The sequence below is a fragment of the Zingiber officinale genome, chromosome 1B, assembly GCF_018446385.1.
Source record: "Zingiber officinale cultivar Zhangliang chromosome 1B, Zo_v1.1, whole genome shotgun sequence".
Classification (NCBI taxonomy): Eukaryota; Viridiplantae; Streptophyta; class Magnoliopsida; order Zingiberales; family Zingiberaceae; genus Zingiber; species Zingiber officinale.
Genome location: NC_055986.1, coordinates 135,941,142 through 135,968,305, shown reverse-complemented (window position 1 = coordinate 135,968,305; position 27,164 = coordinate 135,941,142). Strand labels below are relative to the sequence as shown.

Here is a 27,164-nt window from a genome sequence, read left to right as displayed (position 1 = left end):
ATCTAATTACCTGGTGTCCATAAACCTTGATATATATATTTATTTAAGTAAGATTTCGGTTGATGTTTGTAAAATTAGTATGTGATCATTTAAAATAGATGCCAAATCCAACTCAAAATTGTCTTGTAGGACTGGGATATTTCTTTCAATGCTGTTGCTAATGGAAGGCAAGTTGGATAAACACAGATGGTGATGGTGATGTTTATTCACTGTCTTACCTCAATTGTCTAGTTGGGCCAACCTGATTTGATTGATTTGTTCAATTCATCTTGCTCATACGACTTGTTGGTCGGCTCGCCAATCCAATCAACCTGTTGGTACAATTGACTCGACCAACTAACTCACTCCACTCAACTTAATTAGCCTGACTTCTCTATTGAGTTCGATTGGCCATGACCAACCTCGCGAGCCCATTTGGCTCCACCAGCCTACTTTATTTATTTACTTGAACTTGTCAAGATTTCAAATCGATCAACTCTTTTTCTGTTTTTTTTTTTTAATTCAGATATTTAATTTTTAAAATCAGCTAATTTTAGAGACGAATCGATCCGTTAAGTAAATTTAGGAATTACATATGGCTCTTGGGGTGCGTTTGGTTGGAGATTATTCTTGATAATCTTGATTATCCATCCAATGTTATCAACAAAAATCCTGTTTAGTTTAGATAATCTATGATTTCCGATTAATGTTTCATACACGACACGTCAGCAAAAGGACATGCAACAAAGAATTGGAAAACTTCGGAAAACTGAGATTTTTCTTGATTCCAGGGTTAACGAAGTTTTTTTATCCAAAATATCCTCGGATAAGAGAAAAATGTGATAAAAAAGAAAAACGTAAAGAAAAAAATTTAAAATAAAATTTAAAATTTTAAAAAATATAAAAAATAAAAAATTGTAAAAAACTTTAAAAATATATAAAAAAAAACATTAAAAAATATAAAAAAACATAAAAAATGAGAAAAAATAAAATAAATAGAAAAAACTTAAAAATAATAAAAAAAGTTAAAAACATAAAAAAAAAAATATAAAAATGTAAAAAACCATAAAAAAATTTTAAAAAACAAAAAATGTAAAAAAATAATTAAAATAAAAAAAAAAATAAAGTAAAAATAAAAAAGTAAAAATTAAAAAACTAAAAAAAATAAAAAAATATCAAAAAAATCAAAAAAAAACAAACAAAATATAAAAATAAAGAAAAACATTAAAAAGAAAAATTAAAAATAAATGTAGAATTTAAATAATAATAATAATAATAATATATTATTATTATTATTATTATTATTATTATTATTATTATGTATAGTTAGTTTTGTAACTAAGAGTAATATAGTAAAATATTAAATTAGGTTATTCATTAAAATCTTCAAACAAATAAGTTTTTATTATATTATTTAAATTGAACCAAATAATATTTGGTTATATTTTATTATATAATTAGATAATCACATAATCAAAATTATACATGATAATTTAAATCAAAAATATTTTTGATGTGACACTTTAATATTATCAGTAATTTAAACATCCCATTTAATATGTCGTCCTCGTTATATGGGACTATGGGAGACAAAAATAGGACAGTTGTGAGGAGTGTCTGCTGAGATTAGTCACTTTTAATCCCATTTATTCCTTGCTTCTACGTGATATTGAATAAAAAAATTTATGGCTTTTATTAAGGGGCTTAAAACTCAATTGGGAGGAGATTCTCATGCTTCAAATGCTTTACATTAAAAATAATTTTAATACTTATTAAAAAAATTATGTTTTTTTTTCAATTTTTTAACTATAATTTAAGTTAATTTTATACGAGACGAGTGTATTGCAGTAACAAATTGATAAATCTTTAAAATCATAAACTCAAAATAATAGTTTAAAAATACTAAATTATTATTCATCTAGAATTGTAGTTGGTTCTCACAGTTTGATATAACTCCAGAGGCCGAAGTGTTTTGGCATCAGTTAAAGGTTGGAGGGCCAAAAGGTAAATAAATAAACTGTGAGGTAAAGTAACACTAAATAGAACAGGTCCGGCTGAGTCGCAGCAAAACTGTCTTGCCCACCAGTGAAAGCCACAACCACAATCTCTTCCAGTTCCGCCGCGATGGCGGCCGTCGCCATAGCCTCTTCTTCTCCGTTCTTGAACTTTCCCTCCACCTCCTCACTCTCTCCGTCGCTCGAGCTCAATAAGAAGAGGAATCCGAGGAAGAGTGTCCCTGTGGCTGTTACGGCGGCGCAATCGCAGCCCTACGGGCGCAGCGCAAGCAGAGGCGAAAACGAGAAGGAGAAGGAGAGGGACATAATGGATAGAGAGAAGAGGGAGGAGGTGAATCGTAAGATTGCTTCCAGGAAAGCTTTATCCGTCATATTGAGGAGGGAGGCCACCAAGGCCGTCATCGAGAAGAAGCGAGGGAAGACCAATTCCAGGAAGCTGCTCCCCCGTACCATCCTCGAGGCCATCCACGAGAGAATCACTGCCCTCCGATGGGAGTCTGCTCTCAAGGTCCATTTCCCCCTTTATTCTCTTGTTTTGATCGGTCTTTCCTGTGTAAAATATTCACAATCGCAATTTTGTTCGTGTCACAAGGGAAAATATTTCTCCTTCCGTTGCATTTCTCATTAATTAATGGCTGTTTAGAGTGATCTTGTCGGAGATGGGTTTTGATTAGTAATCTATAGATTGCCTTCTATGGCGTATTAGGCACACAAAGATGAATAAATAAAACATGATTATTACTGTTTGAACACAATTTAGTCTTGAAGTCATCACCTATCATTGCTCTCAGATTTTCATTTCCCAACTCGACTACCAACGACACCGCGATTGAAACAGCTTTTGAGAATTAAAGGCCAGTATACAGACTTAAGAGCTAAGAGCAGGAAGATAAAGAAACTCCGAACAATTTCGGGTTCTTATTATATAATCATCTTCCAAGGAGTTCACGATATTGATGATTTTGCTGTGCTATTAGTCTTCTGCCAAGAAAACACTGAGTTCATGGATGTTTCATGATTTTGCTGAGATATTAGTGAACCTCTACTTTTTGTTCATCATTTCTCAGGTGAAATCTAATATAGCTATTTGTGCTTATTAAGGATTGTCCCTATTAACTATGTTTTTAAATTATAAGTTCTAAGACCCCTTTGTACCCACCTGTCGTGAGTGCTATTCCATTCTTCTGCACTAAAAAATGCTGGGTCTACAGTGCGATAGTTGATCATTTAATAGTCTAAAGTTTCAGCTCAGAACTCTTAAAGAATCTTGCGCTCCCATGATTTTGTCGTGGGTTATGTGACTGAGCACAAGGCTTCTGGTTGTAAGAACAAATGCTTTGAGGGTTGTCGAGTAGATTCATTCTTGTATCAAGTATTATACTTTTCTCCATGTATCACCATAAATGAGTTGTATGGGAAGATATAGTAGTCTTTTGGATTTTGCCAATCATGCTAATTTTGTGTATCTTGACTTAGTTATTGATGCATGAAAGAGTTGTAGATGATGCCTTCTCCCATTTCCACACTAAAAAAAATATTGAGTTTCATACCCGACCAGGCTTCATAGTTCGAGTATGGTTTTGTGAGGACTGCTATGTACATTAAAGTTTGATTGTGAATTTAAGTGTAAGATGTAGTTTTCCATGTATGCTTGTAGTTCAATTGATTTCATTATCTTTTCTCATTATCCATCTAATGAGAAAGTTGTTGCTTTGACGCAACAGTAAAGTTATTGCTTTGTGACCTAAAGGTCACATGTTCGAATTTTGGAAATAGCCTCTTGCTAAAAGCAGGGTAAGGCTGCGTACAATGGATTCTTCCTCGGACCCCGTATGGCGGGAGTTTCGTGCGCCGGGCTGCCCTTTATTATCCATCTAATGCTTCATGATGACTATGAGACAAACTAGAAGCTACATGACCTAGGTCTTGTCTTCAAAATCTGAAACTCATAGAATCACAATAGTTTCTACTTCTTCTACTTCCTCTTCTCTTAATACAATAGTTCTTAGTGTACTACTAATTTTCATTTGCTATAGGTGTTTGAACTTCTTCGCGAGCAATTATGGTATAGGCCTAATTCCAGCATATACATAAAACTCATTGTCATGTTAGGGAAATGCAAACAGCCTGAAAGAGCCCATGCACTTTTCCAAGATATGGTTGACGAAGGTTGCATCATAAACCATGAGACATATACTGCTCTCGTATCTGCATACAGTAGAAGTGGCCTGCTTGACCAAGCATTTGCGCTGCTTAACAAGATGAAGGTTACCGATGGCTGCCAGCCTGATGTTTTTACATATTCCATTCTTATAAAATCCTGTCTTCAAGTCTTTGCATTTGATAAAGTTCAGCTTCTTCTATCTGATATGGAGAGCCAGGGTATAAAGCCAAACACCATAACATACAACACTCTGATTGATGCTTATGGAAAAGCAGGAAGGTAAATACTTAGGGCCTATTTGGTAATCTAGAATGGAATCAAAATTGGAGGGAATGTGAAATGACTCATCAAATGCTTTTGTTTTGTTAGGCAGTCATATCTTCTGTAGAAATTCTATACTTAGAATGCTTGCTTTCTCTTTTCATCACCCTAATTAACCTGAAGCTGTTGGCTCTTGACTGTCTGTGCGAACTCTCTCTTTGCCAAAGACTATCTATCACTGAACTTTGGTTGTTTTAATCAGAAAACGTGTCAGAGCTTGTAAGCATTATGGTGTAGAAACAATATGCTAAATAAAACTAAAACTACTTAACACCACATTTAGCTGACTGCAGTTTTTCTTTATAGTTTTGTTTGGTCTTTGAGAAGGAAGACAAACACTCAGCTCTCTGGTACTTTTCCCCTTGCTTGATAGGTTTGTGGAGATGGAATCCACTCTTATGGAAATGCTCTCCCACAAAGAATGCACACCTGATGTTTGGACAATGAATGCAACACTTCGAGCGTTTGGAGGCAGTGGGCAGCTTGAGATGATGGAGAAGTGCTATGACAAGTTTCAAAGTTCTGGTATATCACCTGATATCAAGACCTTCAACATACTTCTCGATTCCTATGGCAAATCCAAAAGGTATGAGAAGATGGGCGCGGTCATGGAGTACATGCAGAAGTACTACTTTTCCTGGACACTGGTGACCTACAATGTTGTCATTGATGCATTCGGGAGGGCAGGGGATCTAAAACAAATGGAATACATCTTTCGTTTAATGAAGTCGGAAGGGATCAAGCCAAATTGTGTTACGCTATGTTCACTTATCAGAGCATATGGAAGGGTAGGTGCTGGGAGTAAAATAAAGGCTGTAGTGAGATTCATTGAGAACTCTGATGTGATGCTAGACGTGGTGTTCTTCAACTGCTTGGTTGATGCATATGGCAGAGCAGGGCTTTTGGCTGAGATGAAGGAAGTGCTGGAGATGATGAAGGCCCAAGGTTGTACCCCTGACAAGATCACCTACAGCACCATGATCAAGGCTTATCTCAGTAGAGGAATCAATGGCCGTCATGTTCAAGACATTCGGGATCTAAGTAAAAGCAATATCGCTTGAACTTAATGGGGGGCGGCATCCAGTATTTTTGGTGCTAAAGTTATGGTAGTTTCATTTCGAGCTATTAAAGTTTTTCTATTGATTATGTTTTGAACAAATAAAAATATGAGAGAAATAGAGAGTTAACTAATTTTGATCTTCCCAGCATAGTTCAACTAAAATTTGGATGCAGTGATATTGATCCTTTTCGTAGTATACTTAAGTTTGTGGGGACAGATAGATTTAAACAAATTTTCATAAAAATTGTACGAATCTAAATTTTGTAACTTTTGAAAAATATGAATTTAAGATTTAAATATTTAGTAAAATCAAATTCTGACTTTATGAATGTGAACTTTCATTTTATACTAAGATTTTTCAAATATTTTATTGACTCGAAAAAAAATGTTGAGCAATACATGTATATCAAATTCCTCCTAACAAGTGTTAGAATTCTAAATTCCAATTCCATATTTAGTTACCTAATTCAAGTTCCTTCGCATTTGTTATACTAAAACACTGTTTTTTAGCTACTAAAATTGTTTTGTCAAATAATTTAGAACAATGTTGACGCAAAATGTTGTTTATCAAACTATTTAGTGAAATAGGTTGACAAATTAAATATTCATAGTTTGACCTAATGAATGTATGGATATCATCGAACAAAGTATATGGTAAGATCACCGTATTGTAAATAACAATTCTCAAACCTCTAATGCTTTGACACTCAATACTTCGAGTCAACATTCAACATCCCTATTCACTCATATTTGGCTTAATACACATACATGTTGGATGTTCATTCATCTAGTCAAGTAACGGAGACTAGAATGATGCAATCAGTACGTTTGTTCAATCTTTACAAAGACCTCAAATTCTAAGGAACTTTTACTTTTGTTAACAGCCACAAAGCTACCAAACTATTTTACTGTACTTGATATATATGAGCAATGAAAACGATCAGTTCTTAGTAGGACAAGAACAGCAATTGTTGAACTCAACAAGGGCACACCAAGCAGGTTGTCAAATTTAGAGAACATTGCTTTAACATGAGGTCAAGAGAACGCTAGTGGTTTCTCACTTCTTATGCATTCTAGACTCGGGAGAGTTCTGATGGATTGGTGACAAAGGCAGTCTTGACGAATCTGCAGATTCAAAATCAATCCTTCGTCCGAAAGGACTTTCATCATTCGCGCTTGACTTGCGTTTACCCTGAACAAATCGAAAAAGATGCATTAGCATTCTTGATATATATATAAGCTATCAAAACTCTCTCTCTATATAATATTATATCCTCAGGATTATCTAGGACAAGAAACAGTGCCTATTCTCAAAACAGAATCACCCGGACTCACAAATTGACATTCTAATCATGTTAAAGCAGGTTGATAGTCAAGATAACTGAAAATTCTGATTTATGTTATCCTCACTTTAGCAGAAGCGCTTGCGGAACGCTTGTGGCTGTTGGATCCTTGTTGCTGCCTCTCTCTTTTCAGTAATTCTAGCAGCCTCTTGTTCTCTTCATCCAGCATTTTGTTCTCTTGGAAAAGAACCTTGACCTTGAATGATATGTAAAACACAAGATTACTTGTCATGCAGATTGTGAATAGGCAGAATAAGGATGAAATGGATTTAAAACCTCCTCTTCAGCTCTGTGAAGATTTATCCTTAAATGTTCCTTGTCCATGTTCAGGGACTCAATTTCGGTAGCCAACGACTCCAGCTATTAAAAAGGATTACATAGATTATCAAAAGAAACAAACGTATATGTAGAAACTGAGTGAATATATCTCTAAATAGTTCAAGACACCACCAGTTATGTTAGGCATACAAACATTAATTTAACAAATCATTGATTTCAAGGGCAGAGAACCCAGAAATATTAAGAATCAGGTCACTGATAGTAAAATTTCAATAGAATTGTATTTAAGGAATTCAGATGGTATCTAGTGAATCGATAGGCAGCTTACTGGCTGCAAAGAACTAGTGAACGAAATTACATCCTATTATTCTTTATTTAACTTGAAGGGGTTTTTCCCCAATAAAACAAAAGCAGTCATCAAAATAGAGAACATGGCATTTCAAATCAAAATATTGAAATTATTAATTATGAAAAAAAAGTCTATTTCAAAGGCTGTCAAGAGAGCCAGGAAGTGTCCACTAGCATAATAATCACAAACATGAACAGAACAAAATCTTCAGATGAATGTAACATAAGAAGCAACATCAAGCATCCTGTGAAATTTTTACAAGCAAAACTGAAGATAATAATAGAAGATCAGTTGCTGTAAAGCAGCCAAGCAATGGAGGTCTTTTCTTGCATAAAAATGAAACAAATGACAACGGATCAGATGAAACAATAGACTAGTTGGTCTCTCAAGCAGAATTGCATAAATACATACTATAACCAGTTAACTGTCTGTATGTCAGCATGTCTATGGACAGTTAAATCACACACAGAAATCAAGTTAATGTTACATGATTCAGAGAAAGGCTTGGACAATTGGCCCATAAAGGAGAACAATATAAATACATACTATTGCTATCAGATGATTTTATTGTGCCTAACCAAGCATGATCAAGCTTTCACAATGAAACTGCAGTTTTTACTTGAACCATTGCATGCAAGCTCCAGTCAATATATGCAGATATGAACCAGTGACAGTCTTATACTAAGTTGCATTACATATCCATGCTTGTTAATTTTATGAGATTAGATTAGTAATTCAAAGAAAATTCCCTAAAAATCACAACCTATAAACATTAATATCCCCATTATGAAAAAAATACTCTTTTTCATAGCTTTTGATGTTTTCCTACGCACATGAAGAAGGCAACACGAAGTAGGTTCAAACTGAACAGATTAAACATGCCCTTCCCCGGAATTGAATGCTCGAATGAAGTCAAACAAAAGAACTTGATTCTTTCCTCATTTGATGAGTGTTGAAGCTAATCATATATATTTTTGGACAGTATTATTGAATGACGCACCCATTACCCGTCCAGATCCAGCAATACTAGTAGTGTTTTTCCAATATATCGAGAATGAATCTGCTTCCTCTGTGACAAGTCATCCTCAATTATTTGGAGTTGCAGCGCAATCCAAACAGTCTATGATACAAGGTCTGTGTGAAGTTCGTTCATCAACAATGTTTGATACATTAGCTTCACCAAGCAAACCATAGGTTGAATACACTATGACTATACTCAACGACATGACCAAACCAAAATTTACCCCATCCAAAAATTGCACATGGGAGTTTTTTATAAAGAAGATATAATTGTAATTTTGTGCATATTTAGGTTTTTTTCCCTCTAGTTCTCATAACCTGGAAAACAATCTGAAAACATCTGCAAAAACATTTCCCCAGAAAATTTATGTATTTGAATGAAATAAAAAAAAATTGATTTCTTCAGTGCTTAGATTTTGTTTTCTAGTTTTCACATCCATAAAAATAAATCTTTAATTTTCCTAGTACATAATACCACAGTGAAAATTCCTTTTTTTTTCTTTTGGGATAAGTACTCCAGAAACTTTCTTGAATGGCAGTGCATATGAATATGATGCAACATGTAATCTGAGGTATTTTTTACTGAAGAAGATAAATAACGCGCAAGGATTCAACACTTACGTTAGAAGCACCTTGCAGCCTCAATCGTAGCTCCTCATTCTCCTTCCCAAACTCGTCGCACGAATCCATGATTCTCTCCAAGTCACGCTCATATAAAGAGCATTCCTCCTCCAGCTTGCGGGAGTGATTCAACAAATCACCGTACTTTGCCACATACATCTCCTTCTCCTCCACGCATCTCCTCACTCCCTGGGCGTTCATGCTCGCCTCCGCCTATCAATCAAAATAAAAAGCGTAAACAACGAAAAAAAAAAGGTTTCCAATCAAGGAAATATGAGAGCAGGTAACAAAGAATACAAACCCTATACTGCTCCATTCTCTTGTCCGACTCCTTGAGGCGCTCTTCCAAGACAAATACTTGATCTTGGAGGCGGTGCCGGGCGTCCTCCGACGCGATCAGTTTCAGGCTGAGACTCTTGACGGAGACCGGGAGACCCAGCGAGCTCTCGATGGATTCTTTGATGTAATTCTCAGTGCGGGGGGAGAGATCCATCGTCCTCGGCGAGAGCGGAGCCAGAAACGGAAATAAAACCCCACCAACGACGAAGGTATCGCAGCTACCGGCGGCTATCGGGCAGACGGAGCGGCGGAGAAGAGAAACCCTAGGAAGGCGAGCGGCGACGAAGGAAAAGTGTTTCAACAAGGGCAAACGGAAACCCTTTTGATTTGAAATCAATGCACCAAATATAGCCGTTGAGCAAAGAGAGGAACCGTCGGGCAGAATTTTCCACGTGGCTTTTTAAATTAAATAAATTTAATGGATAATTCGTAAATTCAGCGAGAGATCTTTTAGAAATCTATTTGTAATAAATCTATTTTTTTCACATAGATATATGGACTATTATCATATAAAAAAATATATCATTTTGTTTTCTATTGGTATATATAATATTTATAAAATTCTACAGCAGATATTCAACAAATATCAACATGTTACAAACTTACAATCATTAACAAATTTAATCTAGTTTTAAGATTTTATGAGAATAGATATCATAAATGAGAAAAAACAAGGCCTGAAAAATCCTGAGGAGAGTAAATAAATATAAAACTTTTACTCCACGGAGAAGGATATTCTTATAACTTCACTTCTGGAAGATCATCATTCTCCCTGGCAGCGCATTCTTCATATTTGTATAGAAAATCCTAATTTTCCCTAGAAAAGATTTCGTTTGGGACTAAACAACTGAGTGTGGTTAGTAGTGAAGTGATCAGTGAGCTCCTGGAGAATCTCATGCTCATGTTCAAACTATTTATCATGCTCCTCATGGTTAGTCTCCAATGTCCCATGTTCCCTTTCTGCATCACGGCGACAAACTCGCCGAAGTCGATGCGACCGTCCTGAGACAGGAATGTCAGGAAATCAGTAACAGATTAGCCATGGAAGCTAAACACGCAAAGAGATATACAGGATATAATTGATTGCTCACATTGTCCTGATCAACTTCTCCGATAATTTCATCAATGAGAACATCAGTGAGGTTGTGCTCCTTGCAAGCTTGCTGAAGTTAACTGTGATATGATATAGCGACTACCATCCTTGTCAAAAGTAAGAAAATGCAGCAGCCAAATGCTCTTCCCGCTCCAGTTTGTTAAGGTGTATCGTGGCAGCTATGAAGTCCCTGTAGTCAATTAATGGTGCCACTGTTGTCGATATCTGCCTGTTTTATCAGAAGAATGCCATTCCAAATGAGTTAATGAGGAGTTACAAAAGTTTATTGATCCTGTTTGAAAATAGGGTTGAGGATATGACTTTTCGGTTGATCGTATAAAAATTCTGCTCCACTTTATAACACAAAGAACGTTTGTGTCAGATCAGTAAAGAGATCCCAGTATTGGTTCTCCGACGCTCAAATTAATCATCGAAATAGTAAAAAAGGTGGAGAAATATAGCAACAATGAGTGCTCAAGCACAAATAACGCATACTTTTACTAGTTCATGGAACTCTTTATATAGTGCTCCAGTAACAAGCATGCATGCTTCTCAATGCTCGTGCACGTTTTCCTAACTGTTCTATGAAAAGACATGCTAGAAAAGTATCTCTGACACTATTCCTTAATAGGGCGTGCAAATCCTGACATGATAATAGAAACTTCCATTGTACGATTTATCTGTTAACCATGCCCTATTGTCAGCGGCATTGATTCCCAGAAGAATATGCTGAGCTATGTAAGGGGTCTTATTGTTTGACCGAGTAAGAGAGCCGCTTGACCAGGATTCTCTGCCCAGTGGCTCAAGCCTGCTCTTCTCCACGACCGCTTAAGTTTGAACTGCATCAAATATCCCTTGTTGTGTTTCTTCATGAAAATAAACAAGACTGAAACTACTATAAGAATTAACACGATCACTGAAGGAAATTAAATCAGAATTGTACCTGCCAAGGGTGGTACGTCACATAGTAAAATGTATAAGATCACTCCTACTGTCCAAACATCAGCTTCTGGTCCATAATGCTTCCCTAGTACTTCAGGAGCTACATAATATGGGCTGCCAACCTACATCAGTGAAAATCTGACCTGAACTTGCAAGAAACCCAATTTATACTACTCAGATAATTATATATTTATCCTCCAAATGATGCAGATGTAAGAAAGTTAGAACAATTTCACACAAATTCAATCAAACTTTAAAATTTATAAATAACTGTAGTTTGGGATCGATCCGTTTCAGTGACGAAAGTACCAGTCTTGAAGAAGACTGAGAGGCCAAAATATATGGCCTTGAGCGAGGAGTCATCGTCCTCATTGGCCAACAAGAAGTTCTCCGGCTTGAGGTCTCTGTGCATGACGCTGACGATGACCCTGGTGAGCTCGGCCGCCTTGCGCTCGCTGTATTGGCTGCGTTGGATAATGCGGTCGAAGAGACAGCTCCATCACTATGTGCACGTAGAGCGCGCCCTCGTACGCGCCCTTGATGGCCACCACGTTCTTGTGGCCGGAGAGGTGGTGCATGATCTGGATCTCCCGCCGCACGTCCTCCTGGTCCTCCTTCGCCACGAGCTTCCGCTTGCAGATCGACTTGGACGCGTACGCCTTCCCGGTGGTCATCGAAGAAGAGAATGGAAATCCGGGGATGGGTCGTTGGGCACCGAATCAATCGAACTTGTGGAAGGAGATTATGATCGGAAGGAAAGCGAGGGAGGCGTTGACCAGTCATGACCACGCGACATGGATTAACCGGCTTCAATTAAGCTTAATTATGTCCGTAATTTGGTAAATAATTTTCTACTTTAATTTTGATAAAATCATGACTTATTATTTTTGTCTTAGTTCTTAATTAGAATTGTGGAGTGTTCTTTGATCTCGGCTTTGCCGAGATTCGAACCCCAGACTTCATTGATGATTGCTAGTCATTCATTAGACTCATCCTAGGAGATAATTTAACTGGATTTATTAGTTACACAAAAGGGGGAAAAATAAACAAGAGAGAAAATTACAGAAAATAAAGTGACCCATAGACTCAAAACAAGCTGAGTACTGAAGTGCATCAATCCACAGGAGATTTAATACAATACCTTATATATACTGATTCCATTACTTATTTAGAATAATTCCCCAAATCTTGATATTAATAGTTAATAATAGAGTATAATATAATTAAAATCAGAGTTTATGCGGTAATTAATTTCGCTATATTAGTTAACAGTAGCCGCGCAGGAAGAGGGTGTTTGTTCTTGGGCCGCCTCGTTGGTTGATAGATTTGAGCACCAAGCGTCGTCGGTGATGAACTGCATCCAGGCATCGTCCTTGTCGTCGTCATCTGCGCACGAGGGCGATCCGACCGGCATGTCGATCGGAGACGACGATGTAGTCTCGTACCCGGCAACGGCAGCGGCGGTGATGGCGACGGAGGTTTCAGCCATGCTCGTTAAGCTGCACTGGCCATGAGGCTCCTCGACGTCGCCAGTTATCACATTCTTCTTGAACACTCGACATAATGCATAAGAATCCTTGACAAGAACAAGTGAGCAACAGCAGCCATAGTCAATATAATATAAAATATATTTCATTAAAATAAATATTATTATTATTATTATTATTATTATTAAAATATGTAGAAGTGCTTTAGTTATGGGAAGAGGAAGGAAGCCTGGTTGGAATGCAGCAAGGAATAAAGCGGAAAGCTAGCTAGCCACCCTGCACCGACAACATTGTGCCTTCCTTTAATGCATTAATTTCTATGTAGATTGAATTATTATATAATTAATTATGATAACTTAGGACAAAGTAAATCTAATGTCTGACAATTACATATAGTTTAGGATTAAGAGGATGCTAAATCTTGTCTTCTATATTATACGACACAGGGACCAAAGCCAAACAACCACCGCACCGTCTTTAACTTTGCATGCACTTCATGCATAACCCACGTACCCTCTCACTTAATTAAATGCATTAAACTGAAATTAGAGAAACAAATCCCTAATTAATATACCTAAAATCTACCTGTAATTAAGATTGATGATCATGATTAACATACGAATTAAGGAGAATGAGCATTAATTATTTATGCACCTGAAGCCCCATTGTATCCTCGCACTCCTTGTCGTCGAGGCGATACTCATGCATGACCCAGTCAGTCCTTCTGCCTTGTGGTGCTCGACCTCTGTAGTAGACTAGGGTTTTCTTCATTCCTATAGCTCGATTCTGATGGCAAACTCGTCGATCTTTTCCAGTCGACTTCCAGTAGCCTGCTTGAGTTGCACGATTTGTGCGAAATCCGTTTGGATACTTTCGATCTCTTGGGCCAAAGAAGTACCATTCAGGATCTCTACTTGGTAAAAATGATTTCTCTGTGGGAAATTAATGAAAATGGCGATGTATAATTAAGTTGAGAACACACATAAAAATGGATTCGCATGCCATAAAGAGATATGAACAGATATAAACCTGCAAGTTCCCAGGGTTCGCACTTATACAAGTCCACCTCAGGGATGATATCGAGTTCGATCTTGAGACCGTGGATCTTCCTCTTGAGGTAGTAGTTTACGAGCTCCTCGTCGGTCGGGTGAAACCTAAAACCAGGTGGTAACCCCACTGGAGCCATCCCTCAGCTGCCTCAATTCCTCTATCTTAGCTCCTCTGCAATGACTTGTGCAAGCTAAGCCCACCTCTCCCCCTCAATTAATGCTGTGGGCTGTGCCTTTTGTCCACATTTAGAAGATTCAAAGCACACTCTATTGGATTCCTACACTTTTGCTTTCTCATATGTCTACTTGTCTCAGCTTACTATTTGTTTGACTTGAGTCTTATTTGAAAATTTTCATGCATTCACACATTAACGTAATGACCTCATTTTTTTTTCTCTTTTTCCCCAGCCCTTTTGTTTTAAGAAAACAAAGCAAACCATTTTTTTAATGTGTGATAATTTATTGTGTAGTGATGCAGCGCGCGGTTTCCTTTAATCCTCACGTGTCTCATAGGTTAAAAGTCACACTGATTTGTCAGTTAAAATTAAGATGAGATGGAGATACACGGAGGGTCAAGCACATCCTAAGGACTCATGGCTAACCCACTTAAGTTGATTAAGTACAGGTCCACTGCAATGACTCTTGTCTCAATTCTCGGTCCCAACATTCCCTCCGATTTAGTATCCTAGCGGCTAGATTTCATCTCAGTCTTGGTTTCAACTATCGACTCCCTCTCAGTCTTGACCTCAATAGTCATACATCATCCTCTCATCTCAGTCTTGGGTCCTGACACTATCTCAGTCTCGAATCCCGCCGCCCTATCAATTTCAATTTCAACTATTGACTCCCTCTCAGTCTAGGCCTCAACAACAGTCGTCCTTTCATCTCAGTGTTGGGTCCTCACATCAGTATCGGATTCAAATACTCTCTCAATTTCGGTTTCAACTACCGATTCTTCCTTAGTCTCGGCCTTAGCAACTAGTATCCTTCTATATCAGTCTTACTGACTGACTCTAACTCTGACTCCTTCTACATCTCAGTCTCAACGATTGCCCCAAACTCCGTCTCCATCTCAATCTTAGTGACTGATCTCGGCTACGTCTGTCTAGCTCGAACTCAATTGCCGACACTCCCCGTGGCTCAATCTTGGGTCCTGACTTCATTTCCTCATCCTCAAATCCAATTTATACCTCATGTGGCTTACTTGAAGCATGTGAAGGATAAGGTAACCTCCTCATCATTAAAGATAATTCGTCCATGAATATTCTAGGGCATGTGGTGCTAAATGAATGGAGAGACAGTTACTAGGTTATCAGAATATGTCTCCTAGATGCTCTCCTACAAACACGTGTACATCATGAATGGAAAGACAACTAATTAATGATTGTCGGATCTAGTTTCCTCGTCGACTCATACAATGATGCCACTACGACTGACGTGGAGATGCTCTCCTGATAACTATATAAGCACTCATGAATGTAATATAATAATAAGAGATTCTGATCTTCAATTCTAAACTCTCCACCAAGTTCTCTCCTTCTTATCCATCTTCTTCTCACATATCACCTTAAGAAAATCCTAACTTGAGAGTCGAAGTGATCCAGGATCCGTACCCCAGCTAGTCTAATCCTCTTTTTGAGTACTTCTTAGGTTCTTTCATACTCAGGATCGACGACCTTCGAGTAGAAGTGTGTGTCAGTCTGTTCATTAACTAGTGGTTTGATCATTCACGTATTTGACCGGAACATGTATAACTAATGAGAAAAAGAAATTCACTAGACATTAATGGCCTCATTTTTTTCTCTTTGTTCCCGCCCTTTTGTTTTAAGAAAACAAAGCAAATCATTCTTTTAATGTGTGATAATTTATTGTGTATAATTAATGATAAAAAGAAATTCACTTAGGGATGAGGAACATCATGCATAGCTACTTCAATGGTTATCCTAAGCATAAATGCATCATTGCCACAACTTAATTCTAGTGATCAATAACTAGTTGTATATATGAACTCGTGTCTTACAGCTTTAGAAATCGTGAAGAAGAAGAAGGAGAAAACTAAGGCTGACGCAGCTTTAACTCCTTTTACTTTCAATCTTGAGAAGCCTAGCTCCCTTTTCTTTTTTGGTTAATGATGTCTCTAACTTTTCATGAGTGAATTCGAAGAGAGGTCATTAAAATGAATACAAGAGCAGTCTTTACAGGTCTTGGGATGCATTAAAAAAGCCACAAAGAAAAAACTGAAAGAAAAGACTATCTACATCACGTTCGTCTCATACCAGGCTTATGTCAGCTTGCACATTTTTTTCTTTTAGTTTCTACTTTACGCTCTGTACTAGTTATTAGTAATATTACACAAATATTTATAGGAAAAACTATGCATAAACAACTTTCACGACATGTTTCGGGTATGAATATAATCCACAGATAACAAAGAGCCAGAGATGAAGTCGCACTGATCAAAGACATTCCAGTTTCTACTCATTCAGTTTATAGTCCACTTGAGGAGTTGATCACTTAATAAGGCAGGCTCAATCATAGTCTTCGTCATGGAAGCAAGCATGCATAACGTCAATTTCTATAACTCAGAGTATAGTCGTCTGAAGAGATGGCTAGAGATCTTTCAGATAGATTGGAATAAAGGAAAAGACAACACAATGAGTGATCTGTGTTCATGCATCTCAGTGCAGATTATGTCTTGTCCTATGGAAAGTAAAGGGGTTTATAATGAACTACGGAGCCTTCATACTGGAAAGGGATGCATCAGATCTAGCTGCTGGTGCTGTCTTATTTAGATAGAATGAAGCAAAGCCAAGAAAATTGTGCAGCAAGGGGGATGAGCATGTGGTTAATTACCCTGCACCATCACCCTTTTCCCTTGATGGAGGTGTAAAGACAAAAGGGCAGAATCAGCATGAGCGATTGTGCAGGCAACTTTGTCTCACTTGAGGTCTGACTTCTGAGGGGTTTGGTGCCGGCCTAATTAAGCAAAGGATTAATTAAAAATAAAAGTGAAAATATGGTCCTGATATATTTCATCTTATTTAGCTGATTCTTGATAGGGTTTGATCCAGACAAAAAAACAAAACTATTCAAAGAATCAATTATTCATCCGCTTCAACTATTATCTCTCTTCCAAATCTTTTATATTTTTGTTTTTGTCTTTAGAAAGAGTAAATGTAACACCCTTTTAATTTCTTTTCTCAATCCCTCATTTAATGGTGTAATGCCATCTATTTCTCCCAATGTGTTAGCCTTATCCTTCAGTGTTTTCTCTTCATCTTCTAACTTTTAGTGACAATCTAATTTGGATGGGTGTAATTGACCTCTAAAATTTCAATATTTTATAATGTACGTAAATATAATCAGATTGACTAAGAGTTAATCTAAACAAGACTTGATATTTGAAAGAAAAAAAAAGTTAGTCCTGACTAGATAACTAACAAGGATAAGTCCTAATCGAAGGTTAGGCAAGTGAGAAGTCTACTAAGTGACTAATCCTAACGGGAGGTTAGGTAAGAGGAAGTCCTGGTGAGTGAAGTCGGACCCTAATGAGTGAAGCTAGATGGTTGAAATCCTGGTGAGTGAAATCAGATCCTAGTGAGTGAAGCTAGGTGGTTGAAATTCTAGTGAGTGAAGTCAGACCCTAGTGAGTGAAGCTAAGTGGTAGAAGTCCTAGTGAGTAAAGGCAGGTCCTAGTAAGTGAAGTTAGGTGGTGAAAGTCCTAGTGAGTGAAACTAGTCAATGGAAGTCCTTGTGAGTGAAGCTAGGTCCTAGTGAATAAAGCTAGGTGGTGGAAGTCCTGGTAAGTGAAGCCAAGCATTGAAAGTCCTAGTGAGTGAAGCTAGACAACCCTAGGGGGAAGGGGGTAATCCTACGTAATGAGAAGTCTTGGAGGAGTAAACTCCAAGCATGTGTAACCGACTCATTTTAAAAAAAGGACTCTATTTTTAAAGCACACATGATTCACCCCCTTTCTCACATACACTGATATTACAAGTGGTATCAAAGTAAGACCGTTTGATTTAGTGCAACCACTAATCGAGCAGGGGGTTAATTTTTTATTTTTGCCTCATTTTTTTTCATTTCAATTTTAAGTTTTTCGAATCTATTTGAATTGGTACAGATAAGATTTTTAATTGTGAATTGTTCGGATTACTAGCAATTGGTGCAACACCACTCAAGCCTTATTTTTTTTTTCTCCCACACTATTGATCCTAAGACCTAGTCTTGGAAATTTTCTATAAAATATTTCTTGCAAGTATGTCGATGTCTCATCTAGAAGGGCGAAACATCCACGAACCTCCACCATACGATTAAGAAGATTTAAATTACTAGAGGCGAGGAATGGAATGGTTCTTGGGAAGTGAAATATCAACAATTTTCTAATATTGGGAAAACCTTCTCAGGACTCAAAATTGAATAGAAAGGTAATTGAGTTAATTTGTTGTATTTTACCTAACAATGTGTTGTGTAGATTAGACAAGTTCGAGAATGCATACGAACTTTGAACTCAGTCGATCAAGCTTCACGAGATCCCGTCGAAGCTAGAAGATCAAGTCGAATTCGAGATCAAATTTGAGTCTGAATCCTAGAGTCATCCTTGAAATCAAACTTAGAAGAATCAGATTAGACTAGCTTAATGGCATTTGATCTTGTCCGAAATCGATGAAGGCAGTAAGTTAGGATGTGGCTCTGCTATTAACTCAGCGAAAACTCCATGCTACCCTGCAACTAGGGCTGCAAACGAATCGAGCCGGCTTGAAAAATATTCGATTCGTATTCGAATTTATCGAATTCGAGCCGAACTCGAACATGTTCTAACTTTTTTTCGAGCCGAACTCGAGCCCAAATTATATTATTCGATAGTTCACGAGTCACTCACGAGCCTTAATATTTTATTAATATAAAATTTCGAGCCTTTTGAGTACCTATTTTTTAGCAATAATTCGAATAGTTCGCGAACATGTTCGAATCTTTCGAACCAAACTCGAACTCAAGGCCTAATTCAAATCGAACTCAAATACAAAATTTTAAATTTTTCGAGCTTCGAATCGAGCTCGAACTCGAGTATACCTATTTCGAGGCGAATTTGAGCCTTAAATTTTTCAACATATTCGGCTCGATTTGGTTCGTTTACACCCCTACCTGCAACACAAGAGCGTTAGTGTCAGGCCAAGTAATGTGTCTCGGCGTTGTCCCTCCGACACTCAAGTCAACGCTCACTCTCAGAGAGGGAAGTAATGAAATGTAGCGAATGGCGTGTGTAAATAAGAAGCATCGTATACCTCCACCTATAGATGAAAACCGTTTTTATAGTATCCTTTTTGCATTGTGTACGCATCTCAAAGTATTAACACGTTTCTCAAAACTTCCCTAAGAAAGGATAGGTCATAAAGTGCCTCTAACACTTCTTCTTAAATGAGTCCGCAAATCATTGTGAGTTGATAAGCTAGAAGCTTTTAAAGGATTATTTGCCGGCAAGATATTCTCTGTCCTTTTCGACATAAACTTCCAAAAGGGGTTGGTATAACAGGTATCTAAGTTCCGCTATAGGTCGACTTGCGGCCACTTGGGGGTATGCCAGGTCAGCCATACAGAGTGAAGCTACTGACCTATTCTTCAGTTAACTTTTATGTTGTAGGAGAGGCGCACTGTGTCCGATCAGATCTAAAGTCCGATCAGCAAGGAAGGTGGGTCGGGTAATTTAGTATTTGGCTCTTGACCTCAACTACAAGTTGTGAAGGACGGTCTAGTTGGCCTTGCACATCCGACCGTCGCTGAAGGCCTACTCGGCCAACCTTGTCTGATACACAATCTACAGTCTCATCGTTCATCCGACCCTGCGACTTTGACCATTTGACATTGACTTCCACGTCAACTGGTCCTTGCTGCTTTGACCCTCTCTTGGGTAGGCCGCTCTTTATCATCGTATCACAAGCTTTCTCCTCAAATCTAGTAGAAGGAGGCTGTAAGTCCTGTTGGGACCTTGACATCCGCTAGAGGGGGTTGAATAACGTCTCACTCAAATCGATCGCTTCTTCCTACACTTGTTAGTTACCTAGCGGAAATACAAACAAACAAGTAGAAAGCTAATCTAAATACAAGATAAGAAATGCAAACCAAGATACACGATCATTTAACGTGGTTCAGAGATTAGGGCTCATACTCCACGGCTATCCGTAAGGTGGACGATCCCGGTCCGTCGGTGGATGACTCCCAGGCAAACTCCGACTAGCTCACGTAGCTCCTTGTGGGTGGAGAAACCTTATCACAACTCTCACAAAAACACTTGAGAGGCTAGGGCACAGGTAGACTACTAATAGGGGTTAATCACCTCTATTTTGTCAATTATTACCAAGCTCTCAAGGCTTAGTTATATAGGCCACGGGTTGGAAACCGCACCTACCAAACGACTGCTAAAATTAGCAGTCGATTTGCCCTCTGTGAAAATTCGACCGTTACATCCCAATGGCTCGATACCAGTCGACTGCCAAAACTAGCAGTCGACTGTTCCACATAAACCGAGCGAATAGAAATATTCTGTTCGCTGCCAGTCGACTGTGCAGTCGACTATTTCAGTCGACTGCTGAAAACAACAGTCGATTGCTACAGTAATTGCTAGGGCACAGGTAGACTACTAATAGGGGGTTAACCACCTCTATTTCGTCAACTATAACCAAGCTCTTAAGACTTAGTTATATAGACCACGGGTTGGAAACCCCACCTACTAGTCGACTGCTAAAATTAGCAGTAGATTGCCCTCTGTGGAAATTCGACCGTTATATCCCAACGGCTCGATACCAGTCGACTGCCAAAACTAGCAGTCGACTGCTCCACACAAACCGAGTGAACAGAAACATTCTGTTCGCTGTCAGTCGACTGTGCAGTCGACTATACCAGTCGACTGTGCAGTCGACTACACTAGTCGACTGCTGAAAACAGTAGTCAACTGCTACAGTAACTGCTGCGGTACTACTACAGTGATTGCTTCAGTGCTGCTACAGCAACTTCTACAGTAAACCCTAAACTTAGGATTTTACCCCAAGTACAATCTCTCAGCACTCGTCCTCGCCCGAACAACCTAGACCTAGACTTCTAGCCTCCTCCACAGCATTGCATCCCTCAGATGTCTCCCCATCCTTCACGTCTTGCCTTCTGGAGCTTCCATCTGCCTTGTCATTGTTGTCGGGTCTTCCTTTGCCAAGAGGTCGCACCTCCGGGACTTCATCCATTGCCAAGTCACACTTGGACTTACGTTGTCAAAACTATATGCTTGGACTTACGTTGTCAAGACTACATGTTTGGACTTTCCTCTTTTGCCAAGATCACACTTGGACTTTCCTTGTTGTACCTGTATCCTCACTCACAATGCATATCAAATACAACAATAAACCTAACTTAAACCTCTGCCCAAACATGAAAACCTAGGGTACCCAGATTGCTCTAACAATCTCAAATTTTTGATGTTTGGTAACCCGTTTAAGTTAGGAAAACAATATAGCAATAATAATGCAAATAAACATGCAATCTACACATGCATAAATCATGAAACCTAATCCTAGGCTCCCCCTTTATCTAAGCTCCCCCTTGAGCTAGGATTTCTTACAAAGGTAACCTTCTCCCCCTTTGCTAATAAATGAGCAATCGCTCCCCCTTCACCTAAGCTCCCCCTTGAGCTAGAATTTCTTGCAAAGGTATGTAGGTTTCCCACTTAAATCTAAATTTCTGCCCCTTTGCCAAACATCAAAAAGAGCTCCAACAATATCTCAATTATTGAATTCTTTGACCTATAATAACCATAAACATCATGTATTAATCTCCCATAAGATTACATACATGATCACCATTCTTTTGGTCATTTTCCAATGCAAAAAAATATTTTCAGACCGTATCAGTGGACTGCTATAAGTCTCAGTCGACTGTCATTGTCAAAATGAGCTTACAGAGACATTCTTTGCTCATGAACAGTGTTACCAGTTGACTGGTATAAACCTCAATCGACTGCCATCGTCAAAATGAGTTTACAGAGGCCTTCTATGCTCAAAATTACTGTTACCAGTCGACTGGTAACTATACTAGTCGACTGGGACTCTATATTGGCAAAAATCAACCTTTTTGATCCACATTCAGAAATGTGTCAAAAATTTCACAGACCTCCAAAAAATCTCAAATTTTGTGGAGATGTCTATTTTATCCATATCTACTTGGAAAAAATATATATAAAAATATGTTTATCACAGATCCCAAGATTGACACAAAATTCAAAACTAGCTAAATGGTTCAATTGAACCTTGACCTAAAGTCCTAGTTTTGACTTCCTCTTGATATATCTGCCCATACTAAACCATAATGCATCCCTAGCATTGGTTTATATGACATCTATACATCAAAAACTAATTTTCATATAATATGACCCCCAATGTCATATTTTCATGCATGATATCATCCTAATTGTGCCAACTCACTAGGTTAGAGACTCAAGTTTGTCTCCTAACCACTTGGCACATTTGATAACCCATCTACCATCGGTCTCAAAGGCTCTTCCTAACCTTATGACTCTTATCCTTAATCACCTCCTTAGGTGACTCATCTACCATGGTTATACCCACATGGTGTACCTTAGTAGACTTCCTCTTCTTAACCTTTGGCACATCATCCTTTCTATAATCATATGCAACCCTTGCATATTTCTTATCATAGACCTTGGATGGTTTTCCCTTGCCCTTTGTCAATTCTCCCTTGCCATTTTCATATGTCACCCTAGCACTTGACCTCCTCTTGATATAAGAGGTACCTAATTTGACATTTTTGAGGTTTTGATCACCCAAACACATGTCAAGTCCTCTAGGTCCAATAATGAACCTATCTAGGACTTTCACCATTTCTTCAAGCATTATCTTCAAGGCTTGATTTTCTAATTCTAGGGTTCTGACCCTAGATTCAACATGTCCACTTTGGACATCCTTAGACCTACCCACCTTCCTAGGCATATGTCTCCCTTTATTAGGATTAATGCTTAGGTTTTCACCCACTTTCCTTCCCTTAGGCAAAGTGGTTTGGATCTTATTAGATCTACCCTTGATGTATGATTTCTTAGGGTTATCTACTGTGTTAGACCCTATTCCTATCATTATACCTAAATCCATAATTATGCATGAGTACATAATTTACAATATTCCTAACAAGCATAAAGGAATTTGAACTTAGATTAAACTTCAAAATAGGGATTACCTTCCCTTTTACCTTTGAAACTCCCCCTTGACTTGTGCTCCTCTTCTTTTCCCATTTCTTCAAGTGCGCCAATTTCTTGAGCTCTCCTCTCCTAGGGCACTTTGTGTGGTAGTGACCCCACTCACCACATATAAAGCACCTAATGTGCTTCTTCTCCTTCTTCCTACAACTCACATTAGTTTCTAAATTAACTTTAGTGAGTTTAAGGTTTACCTACTTTACCTTCTTGAGCGAAGGGCACCTACTCTTGTAGTGTCCCATCTTACCACACTCAAAACATTTGATGTGGGTCCTTTGTGCTCTTCTTGGTAGTTGAGGTGGAGGATTTAGCTTCCAAGATCTCCTCTTTCTTGGATTGCTCTTTTTCCTCTTCACTTAAAGATGTGGACGGTTCCACTTCTTCCTCCCTTGCAGATATGGATGATACCTCCTCATCTTTCTTCTCCTCCTCGGATGTTGAACCTGTGTCAACATCCGATTGGTCCTTCTCTTCTTGGACCAATGAGCCTTTCTCCTTGGGCTCCTCCTCTCCTTGGATTGGTGTAGGACTCTCATGAAGCACAATTACCTTTTTCCAAAGGTTGCTTGCGTTCTCGTATTCACCTACATTCAATATCACATTAGAAGGTAATAAATTAATTAAAATTCTAATTACTTTCTTATCCGTCTCCGATTGCTCCCTTTGCTCCTCGGTCCAATATCGAGGTCGGAGACACTTTCCCTTCTTGTCCGTTGGAACTTTAAACAGTTCCTCTAACGCAATCCATTGGTTCCAATTCATTTGGAACCACATCTCCATGTGCTTCCTCCAATAGTCGAAGTCCTCGCACTCGTATGGAGGTGGGATTCGAATGCCCCATCCGAAAGGTCCTTCTGACTCCATCTTTTTCCTCTGGCCGCTCTCTTGACAATTAGTCCAACAAGAGCTCACCTAGCTCTTTGTGGGTGGAGAAACCTCACCACAACTTTCACGAGAACACTTGAGACGCTAGGGCACATGTAGACTACTAATAGGGGTTAACCACTTCTATTTCGTCAACTATAACCAAGCTCCCAAGGCTTGGTTTTATAGGTCACGGGTTGGAAACCCCGCCTACCAGTCGACTGCTAAAACTAGCAGTTGACTGCCCTCTTTGAAAATTTGACCGTTACATCCAAACGACTCGATACCAGTCGACTGTCAAAATTAGCAGTCGACTGCTCCACACAAACTGAGCGAACAGAAACATTCTGTTTGCTACCAGTCGACTGTGTAGTCGACTACACCAGTCGCTCGCTGAAAACACCAGTCGACTGCTACAGTACTACTGCAGTAATTGCTGCATTACTGCTACAGTGATTGCTTCATTGCTGCTACAGTAACTTCTACAGTAAACCCTAAACTTAGGATTTTACCCCGAGTACAACCTCTCAGCACTCGTCCTCGCCCGACCAACCTAGACCTAGCCTTCTAGCCTCCTCCATCAGCCTTGCGTCCCTCGGATGTCTCCCCATCCTTCACGTCTTATCTTCTGGAGCTTCTATCGGCCTTGTCATTATTGCCGGGTCTTCCTTTGCCAAGAGGTCACGCCTCCGGGACTTCATCCATTGCCAAGTTACACTTGGACTTACGTTGCCAAGACTACATGCTTGGACTTACACCGCCAAGACTCATCCTTGAAATTTCCTCCTTTGCCAAGATCACACTTGGAGTTTCCTTGTTGTACTTGTATCCTCACTCACAATGCATATTAAATACAACAATAAACTTAACTTAAACCTTTGCCCAAACATCAAAACCTAGGGTACCCAGATTGCTCCAACAATCTGGGTAAAATCTTAAGTTTAGGGTTTACTGTAGCAGTTACTATAGCAGTACTGTTGTAATTACTATAACAGTTACTATCGCAACCGACTGCTATTTTCACCAGTCGACTAGTGTAGTCGACTGCACAGTCGACTGGCAGCGAACAGAATGTTTATGTTCGCTCGGTTTGTGTGGAGCAGTCGACTGCTAATTTTGGCAGTCGACTAGTATCGAGTCGTTGGGATGTAACGGTCGCATTTCCACATAGGGCAGTCGACTGCCAGTTTTAGCAGTCGATTGGTAGGCGGGGTTTCTAACCTGTGACCTATATAACCAAGCCTTGGGAGTTTGGTTATAGTTGACGAAATAGAGGTGGTTAACCCCTATTAGTAGTCTACCTGTGCCCTAGCGTCTCATGTATTTTTGTGAGAGTTGTGGTGATGTTTATCCACCCACAAGGAGCTACGTGAGCTAGCCGGAGTTTGCCGGGGAGTCATCCACCGACGGATCGGGATCATCCACCTTACGGACAGCCGTGGAGTAGGAGCCCTAATCTCCGAACTACGTTAAATGATCGTGTAGCTTGGTTTGCATTTCTTGTCTTGTATTTAGATTAGCTTTCTACTTATTTGTTTGTATTTCCGCTGCGTAACTAACAAGTGTAGGAAGAAGCGATCGATTTGGGTGAGACGCTATTCACCCTCCCCCCTCTAGCGGACTTCAAGGTCCCAACAAGTGGTATCAGAACCCGGACTGTCAGAAGGTTTAACCACCAACTGTGCACAAGAGTTATGGTCTGATTGAGCCATGTGAGTACAATATTGACCTCGAACAAAGAAAGTGGGGGCTCCTATGTTTGGATCAAGAGGACCAGACATCAGGCAGGAAGTCCTAGTTGCGGCTAGGCAAGGAAGTCCTAGTTGGTCGAGTGGACCGAGGGGCAGGAAGACCTGGTGGGTCAAGGATCAGATGTGGAAGTCTGTGGTCCTTTGTTTGAAGGGGGAGATTATTGGGGTTACAAGGTTGCAAACATAGTCCCACATTGAAAACACATGGAAAAGATCATGAGCTTATAAGAGAAAAAGATATCTCCATTGGTATGAGGCCTTTTGGGTAGAGCCCAATAGCAAAATCATGAGAGCTTAGACCCAAAGTGGACAATATTAAACCATTGTGAAGATATCTAAATTCTTTTCGATCCTAACAAGTCCGACTGACTGAACACTTAGTATTTTTTGTAACTCTCCTTCCCGACCGGGCGCTTTGCTATCTGAGCTGCTGCTCAGCTTGAACGATTACTTCCCTAACAGATCCTAAGGAAACTTATTACTTACTGGTCAGGAGACTCCGAGGTTGACGTCACTCGGATCGAATGTGGTCGACATTTAGCTATTTATTAGCTCTTTTCTGATCCTTTTCCTGAGCGGCTTCCCATGCTCATAGTGCCTTTTAATTTTTACTAACATCATTCTGATTTCTAGGAAATCGCTCAAATCTTTTGTCATTAATGCAAAGCATGCCGAGCATGCCTTTTCATCATGCGCCTACTGATCATTTCCATTCCTCATTAATGTCACCTGTGATTGACTGCCACATGTCACACTTTCGTGCCACCAAATGTCTGATGTGATAGGTAACTGTTAGAATCGATGTGACAATCACTACAACAAAAAGTGACTTTCCGCAGCACATCATCAACGGTGCACAGTTAGAGCACGTCGTTAATAATAGTTTTTATGACGCACCTAATTATGTGCGCTGCGGATAATATAATACTTATACAAACGATGGCGTGTAAAAAAAAATATGCTGTCAATAAACTTTTCTACGACATGCAGAGTGCGCTGTTAAAACTTAATATTAACGACGTGCAGAGTGCACTGTTAATACTTGTTACACATATATAAATTACAACATGCAAAAATATACGCTGTCAATAAATATTATAAAATTTTAAAGGCATGCAATGTGCATTGTTAATAATTTTCAAAATTTTCTAATACATCTCACCAAAACACCTAGTCTCCCTAATTATTTTCCGCTGAAAATTTTCATGCATACCACAATTATTTTCCAACCAAACCTC

At 38.8% G+C, this 27,164-nt stretch overlaps 2 protein-coding genes and 1 pseudogene across 3 annotated transcripts; 1 reads left to right on the top strand and 2 right to left on the bottom strand.

Annotated features, from left to right (window-relative positions):
- The first annotated feature begins 2,036 nt into the window (after window positions 1-2,036).
- LOC121980914 (pentatricopeptide repeat-containing protein At5g48730, chloroplastic-like) lies at window positions 2,037-5,670 on the top strand. 2 transcript variants are annotated; one of them, XM_042533200.1, is made up of 4 exons: window positions 2,037-2,502; window positions 4,031-4,261; window positions 4,349-4,437; window positions 4,853-5,670. In XM_042533200.1, the coding sequence occupies exons 1-4, from the start codon at window positions 2,104-2,106 to the stop codon at window positions 5,538-5,540; spliced, it is 1,407 nt and encodes a 468-aa protein (XP_042389134.1). In that variant the 5' UTR covers window positions 2,037-2,103; the 3' UTR covers window positions 5,541-5,670. The 2 variants fall into 2 exon arrangements, with proteins under 2 accessions (XP_042389134.1, XP_042389126.1); XM_042533192.1 differs by having other exon boundaries at window positions 4,031-4,437.
- A 791-nt stretch (window positions 5,671-6,461) lies between these two features.
- LOC122042488 lies at window positions 6,462-12,199 on the bottom strand (annotated as a pseudogene).
- A 423-nt stretch (window positions 12,200-12,622) lies between these two features.
- On the bottom strand, window positions 12,623-14,268 carry LOC122001314 (NAC domain-containing protein 86-like). The gene is made up of 3 exons (XM_042556038.1): window positions 14,042-14,268; window positions 13,667-13,944; window positions 12,623-13,101 (listed from the first exon to the last, which is right to left on the bottom strand). The coding sequence occupies exons 1-3, from the start codon at window positions 14,196-14,198 to the stop codon at window positions 12,787-12,789; spliced, it is 750 nt and encodes a 249-aa protein (XP_042411972.1). The 5' UTR covers window positions 14,199-14,268; the 3' UTR covers window positions 12,623-12,786.
- Between the last annotated feature and the right edge of the window lie 12,896 nt (window positions 14,269-27,164).

Coding starts and splice junctions, on each gene's coding strand:
- LOC121980914 (XM_042533192.1), top strand. CDS start 2,104: ATGGCGGCCGTCGCCATAGCCTCTTCTTCTCCGTTCTTGAACTTTCCC. Junction 2,503..4,030: donor GATGGGAGTCTGCTCTCAAG/GTCCATTTCCCC, acceptor CATTTGCTATAG/GTGTTTGAACTTCTTCGCGA. Junction 4,438..4,852: donor GCTTATGGAAAAGCAGGAAG/GTAAATACTTAG, acceptor CTTGCTTGATAG/GTTTGTGGAGATGGAATCCA.
- LOC122001314 (XM_042556038.1), bottom strand. CDS start 14,198: ATGGCTCCAGTGGGGTTACCACCTGGTTTTAGGTTTCACCCGACCGAC. Junction 13,945..14,041: donor CGAACCCTGGGAACTTGCAG/GTTTATATCTGT, acceptor AATTTCCCACAG/AGAAATCATTTTTACCAAGT. Junction 13,102..13,666: donor AGGATACAATGGGGCTTCAG/GTGCATAAATAA, acceptor GTTCTTGTCAAG/GATTCTTATGCATTATGTCG.